This window comes from Macaca thibetana, chromosome 4 (genome assembly GCF_024542745.1).
Source record: "Macaca thibetana thibetana isolate TM-01 chromosome 4, ASM2454274v1, whole genome shotgun sequence".
In the NCBI taxonomy this organism is placed as follows: domain Eukaryota; kingdom Metazoa; phylum Chordata; class Mammalia; order Primates; family Cercopithecidae; genus Macaca; species Macaca thibetana.
Genome location: NC_065581.1, coordinates 32,925,536 through 32,931,687, shown reverse-complemented (window position 1 = coordinate 32,931,687; position 6,152 = coordinate 32,925,536). Strand labels below are relative to the sequence as shown.

Genomic DNA, 6,152 nt, shown 5'->3' with positions numbered 1-6,152 from the left:
TTTTCTCCCCAACCCCAAATTTCACTCAGCTTTTTCACTCAAAGACACATCTTCAAATATAAGACGGTTTCCAGAATCAGTCAGACTACTCTCCCAGTAATAAAATAGGCATCTGAAACTATGTCTAACAGAATGGGTAAGGCCAATCTTCAGTGTACAATCTCTTTGCTCATTAAGTCTGGAATGAACAACATTGATGTGTAAAATCCTGTAATGTTTGTGGATCCTCCTCTCTTCCTTCTCCCCACTCTAACCCCATCTGCTTCCCTCCATCCCATGCATTCTGAAACCTTGGAGTTTCAGATTCACTCTACTGAAGATACTGTTAGGTCATTGCTCAGTAGAGCTCTCCCAACAAACCAATCCTACTTCAGGTTTTCCTGAAGGACTAGGCCACAACAAGAGGGTTGCCTGCAGATGCACAAAATGAGACTAAGCCCAAATGAACTGATGAATATGTCTGATGAATTCAGAATTTATAAGATAAATTCAACATTCAGATATTTTACCAGGAAAGGATCACATATATTTCCCAATATATTTCCCAGCACCGACTCCCCACTCCCCACCGCCACCCAAAGAACTGGCTTAAACACCAAAAATTCCACCCAAGATCATCAAAATATTTTATTGTGTTCAGAAAAAATCACAGTTTGAGGAAACCTTAAACAAAAAGTACACAAGAGATGTCCCCGTGGGATGTTCAGAAAGTTCCATAGCCGAGACAGTCTCCAGTATGTTTTATTCCAGAGGTGTTGCATGATGATAATAAAATGTGGGAAATAGAGGAAAATAGATAGCGGAAAAGGCAATAGACAGGGAAGCCAGCTAGATGTTAGAGTATGGAGCAATCGAGGAGGCATAACCACACTTGGGGTGGCTATAGGGCTGGAAAATGCTGAAGATGACTGCCTTCACTGAGGTCAAGGACTGGAATATTGCCAGCTTTGTGAAGTCATTAAAGCAGAAGTTTCTTCAGTGATCTTCTCTCTAAGAAACACCATCACCTATAGCAAGACACACATAGTTACTAAGGAGTTTAAGATGAGTTCTGAGCTCTTTGCTTCAGATTCCTTCCTCTTCTCTCTTAATCCTTTGACTTTGCAAAAGTCTTTTAATGTTCATCTAAACTTTCCAACATGAATTAACTGTATACCCTACTCTCCATCTGAACATAATAAGCAACCACGCTTTACCATTTTTTAGAGTTTCTGATACTACATTTGAGACTAAAGGAGCAAAAGCAGGCATTGGCCTCTAAGAGATTCCCATTTCATACAATGGATCTACCCTAAACCCAAAGGAGCCAGGATCTGGAAATGCTTCTGAACTGATGACCTGTCCCATGAAATACAAGCTAGGATGTGCCTAAATCTTGAGGCTTATTTTTCTAGATCCCTAGACTCAGTATTCTAATGTGAAACAATGGTTTTAGGTTCTGGAGATGATTTCTAAGACCGGAGCCATGACTGAAGTGCCCATCTATGGAAAGGGATGACAGATCCTGAAGCTTTGGGATACCAGATGATACCAGTGTCTGATTCGTTCTAGCAAAGAGAAATCAATAGCCACATCTGTTCCTGCCTTGTCTCTTAAATGCATTACATTTCCTTTCCCCACCCTGTTTTCCTCCCTCAGATACCTCCATATATGTCTTCCTCTGGCCACACCTAACCCACCTGCATATGTCTCACAGAGGCCCCCTGCGTTCTGCAGCATTGCTTTTGCGCACACCCTTGATGATGAAGACGGTCCCAACGATGATGCCCACCAGACCCACAATCAGGCCCAGGGCACACACCACGTTCTCTGTAGTCTCTGGGAGAGGGCTTGGTGCATCAAACTCTGGGGGGAAATAAGGCAGAGTACATGGTAATGAGTGTGGGAAGAAGTAACACTCAGAATCAAATGTAGGGTACTTAATAAAGAGAAAAGTTATTCATAGATTAAAGAAGAGGAAGACAGAATGATGTGTTGAGAGAATTACAGATTAAAAAGAGGAGGAAGCTGGGTAGTAGGAGAAGACAGTTATATTAATTGTAGCAGGTATTATGAAACAGTTAGAACACCGAGTTTCACACAAGCATCATAGGAGGAAACTTTGAAATAAAGGAGATTGAGTGATGGTCCATACCCCAGTGCTTGAGAAGAGGTGCATCCAAGCCCCAGTGCTCCACCTTGCAGTCATAAATGTCTTCAGTTGAGGGCAGGAAGGGGAGATAGTGGAACTTGCGGAAAAGGTGGTCTTCCCTGGGCAGGAAGACTGTCTCTGACACTCCTGTGGTGACAGGTTTTCCATTTTTAAGCCATGTAACTTTGACCACTGGTGGAGAGAACTTGTCGATGAAACAGATGAGGACGTTGGGCTCTCCCAGTTCCACAGGGCTGTTTGTGAGCACAGTTACCTCTGGAGGTACTGGGGGACACATGACAGACATGACAGAAATCAGCCATTACTGCTTAGGCTCACCCCTCTCCCTCCCATGCTGAATTGTGTTATAAACCTGTCTAAAAACCCTAAAGCTGAAAAAGTAGTTGAAATTGTGCCCTGAGAAATCTATGTCACATCCCCAGATAATCTCTGACCGCCCCTCCTCCCCAAGAAATTGAGCCAATATTGCGGTATAAGATATCCAAGGACTTCCCTTCTGGCTCCCCCAGCATGAACTCAGGGCAATGACTTCGTAGGAGACCATGGATGACAGAGACAAGACTTGAGCACATCAAGATAGGAACAAACCCATAAAGTTCTCAGACCTCTGGCTATGAGAATTTGGGGCTTGTTGATGGCAAAGTTAGGCCCCTTAGAGGGAAAATCAGTTACAATAATCTAACACAAAGAGCTGAAGCATCTACTTTCAAACTATGGATTCCCACGTCCAGGAGTGCAGCAGAGAGGGAGGTACCATTGGTGATTGGAGTATTGTTGGAGCGCTTTGTCATGATTTCCAGGTTGGCTTTGTCCACAGCTATGTTGGCCAATGCACCTTGAGCCTCAAAGCTGGCAAATCGTCCAAATTCTTCAAGCCGCCAGACCGTCTCCTTCTTTGCCATATCCACGTGGAAAATCTCATCACCATCAAAGTCAAACATAAACTCTCCTGATTGGTCAGGGTTCAGATAGAACTCAGCCTGGATGATCACGTGTTCTTCTGAAAGGCAAGAAAGGGAGAGAGTTGGGTGGGGAAAATCAGGAGAGGGAAATGAATAACCCACATACATGTAGGCAGGAAGTGGTGGAGAGACATTGGGCCAAGAGGAATGAAAGAATGATGGCGAGTAGGGATGAGTGACAAGGCAAGTTCTGGGTGAAGGACATGCTGTTGAACAAAGCTGGGAGGTGAGAAACAAGAAGGACTGGTTACAAAGAGGGTGGATTGAAGGAGATGAGGGCTAAAGAACCCAGAGTCTTGTGAAGCTGTTGTCTGGCTTCATGCCACTAGCTAAGAAATCATTTTCTTTTTAGAAATCCAGCAGTAGCCCCTAAAGAGAAATGTTCTCCACCCTCTTTATCCAGGCATTAAATACACTTAGGCAAGAATTCCAGAGCATCTCTTTCTCAGAACATTGTACTCTAAGAAGAGAGAAACGCTGTTTGAAAGGTTGGGTTTTAAACTCTGGAATCAAATAAAATCTTGAATTCTTATTCAGCAACTTACCTAGTTATCCTGAGCAGATTATTCTACCTATTTATGTGTAATTTTCCTATTATGTAGTCCTGCTGTGGTTTTGATCCTGTCAGTGGTTTGTTTTTAAGATTAAATTAGATAAGGTAATTTTTTAATATATCAACAAGCCTGTAACAAGTACTGTTTACATTTTAGAGTCAGAAGCTTCTTTTTATTTAAGGGCCAAATCTATGGAAAATATAACTGGAGACTGAAGTACTCCAAAAATTAAGACTGAGACCTTGTAGTGTCGTAGAGCCCCTGCTTCCCTGCATCCAAACCCACATGGTGGTTACCTCTATGAGAAGGGTCACGTTTGGATTGACCTTGGCAATTCCACCTTTTATCTTAATGCTCCTTAAATTGGGACTGTTATTATGGAACATGTTCTATTATGATTGACACTGAGAATAACCAACACCAAGGGAATAATGAACATGAAAAAAGAAAGCTACACTTGGAAAGTATGCTGCCTCTGTGGAGTGTGTCGATCAGTGGGAGATTATTTCTCTCCTTAGTCTTCAAAGTTAAGGTGAGATATTTTGTTTTGGTTTGGTTTGGTTTGTTTGAGTCTTGCTCTGTCACCAGGTTGGAGTGCAGTGGCGTGATCTCAGCTCACTGCAACCTCCATCTCCCAGGTTCAAGTGATCCTCCTGCCTCAGCCTCCTGAGTGGCTGGGACTACAAGCATGCGCCACCACACTCAGCTAATTTTTTGTATTTTAGTAGAGATGGGGTTTCACCATATTGGCCAGGATGGTCTCGATCTCTTGACCTCCTGATCCACCCACCTTGGCCTCCCAAAGTGCTGGGATTACAGGAGTGAGCCACCGTGCCCGGCCAAAGTGAGAGATTTTAATGTTTGGACTGTGTATTGATAAACCTTGGAATTTATTTACCATTTGCATCTATGCAAGCACACACAAATATACTAGCTGCCTCTTTACAAACCAAGGGAAGAGCCTCTATCTTTCCAGGTAAGTATCCCTATGTATGGCTCTTTTTGGGCAATAGAAATCTACAATTGCCACTATGGGTATGGGAGCTGGGTTATTACTTTGCTTATTTCAAGTCTACCTGACACCTTCTGTGGGGGTCACTCTGGGTGAAGAATACTTTTCTACAGTACATCTTTACAATAGCACAAATGTTGCTCTGGAGATGAAAGAGAGTAATATCAGATTCCCCACTTCCTTACTTATTTTTCTACTATCTTGGAAATATTACTAAGTTAACATGATATAAGATCTACTGTACCATGGAGATGGGAAGGCAGGGAATGGCTATCACAGTCCCATGGGGCAACTCATATCAGCATGCCTTCCCTGCCCTTTTCCTGAAGTAAATTGTTGTTTTTTGATGGCTTTTCCTTCTAGTAACCTTCAACACAATATAAGTGCTCGATATATACTGACAGGATTTACACTCCAAAAAATAACTACTGTATCATGTATTCAGGTAAGAACAGGGCTAATAAACTTTTCTTTTTTTTTTTTTTTCTTTCATTTAATTCTAGAAAAACTATGTGTGGTTTTTAGTTTTTAATTTTACTAATTTTCCAGAAAGAATAATTAAGGCCCAGAGATATAACTTGTTAATGCTTGCCAGAAAATATTCTTCCTCCCCCACCCCAGTTTGGCTTGTAGCAGGACTGTGCTATTCATCAACACACAACTGGGTTTTGATCCTCTAAACCAAATTTGACTTAATTCAATTTGTGTTGAGGGAAGAACTCCACCAAACCACAATTTGTTATACTTTCTGTCTAGACTACATAATACCTGTCACACTTTTCTTTCACTCCACACATTATCTTCCAAATGTCCATAGGTCATTTCTCCAATGCTTCATAGTCTATTGTCCCAGGTTTTATTCCCTCAGCACCTACCTTTGATAGCCCATGATTCCTGAGCGCTCATCAGCACAGCTATGATGAAAAATCCTAGCACGGGGACTCCACTTATGGCCATTTTCCTCTTGGGTGCTCTGTTGGGAGTCAGTAGAGCTCAGGAGTGAGGCAGAACAGACAAGAATTAAAGAAAAGAGAATGTGGGGTGTAATAGAGTCTGACTATTAAAATGCAAATCAATTACGCATTGGCCAATCAGAAAAATATTTTGAGATGACGCATCTGTTGCTAAGGGAAGGGTTCTTGCAAAGGGTCCAGGACGCAAGATACTCAGTTCATTGGATAAAGAAGTAAAGTTCTTCATCAAACAAACAGGACAACAACAACAGATCAAGTATTTAAGAATGTTGGTCAATCACGGACAGACTCTTTAATCCCAGTCTGAGTTCTAGACAGGGATATACCTGAAGCACATTAGTGAGAATAGAATCAATGGAAACACCTAAAGTGAGAGCTAAATACAGATCATATGTCTGTGCCATGACAGCTGGAGAGTTGGCATAAGGGACAATAAATTACCCAAATAGAAGGTAAATTGTCAGGCCATGGAGAATGTCTGAATTTTGGCAGTACTGA

General features: G+C 42.0%; 1 protein-coding gene across 1 annotated transcript; it reads right to left on the bottom strand.

Annotated features, from left to right (window-relative positions):
- Positions 1–602: 602 nt before the first annotated feature.
- On the bottom strand, positions 603–5,741 carry LOC126952695 (mamu class II histocompatibility antigen, DR alpha chain). Its single transcript, XM_050787509.1, has 5 exons — positions 5,556–5,741; positions 2,907–3,152; positions 2,135–2,416; positions 1,680–1,845; positions 603–1,007 (listed from the first exon to the last, which is right to left on the bottom strand). The coding sequence occupies exons 1-4, from the start codon at positions 5,635–5,637 to the stop codon at positions 1,691–1,693; spliced, it is 765 nt and encodes a 254-aa protein (XP_050643466.1). The 5' UTR covers positions 5,638–5,741; the 3' UTR covers positions 603–1,007; positions 1,680–1,690.
- Between the last annotated feature and the right edge of the window lie 411 nt (positions 5,742–6,152).

Coding starts and splice junctions, on each gene's coding strand:
- LOC126952695 (XM_050787509.1), bottom strand. CDS start 5,637: ATGGCCATAAGTGGAGTCCCCGTGCTAGGATTTTTCATCATAGCTGTG. Junction 3,153..5,555: donor GGAATCATGGGCTATCAAAG/GTAGGTGCTGAG, acceptor CTTGCCTTTCAG/AAGAACACGTGATCATCCAG. Junction 1,846..2,134: donor ACCTCTTCTCAAGCACTGGG/GTATGGACCATC, acceptor ATTTCCCCCCAG/AGTTTGATGCACCAAGCCCT.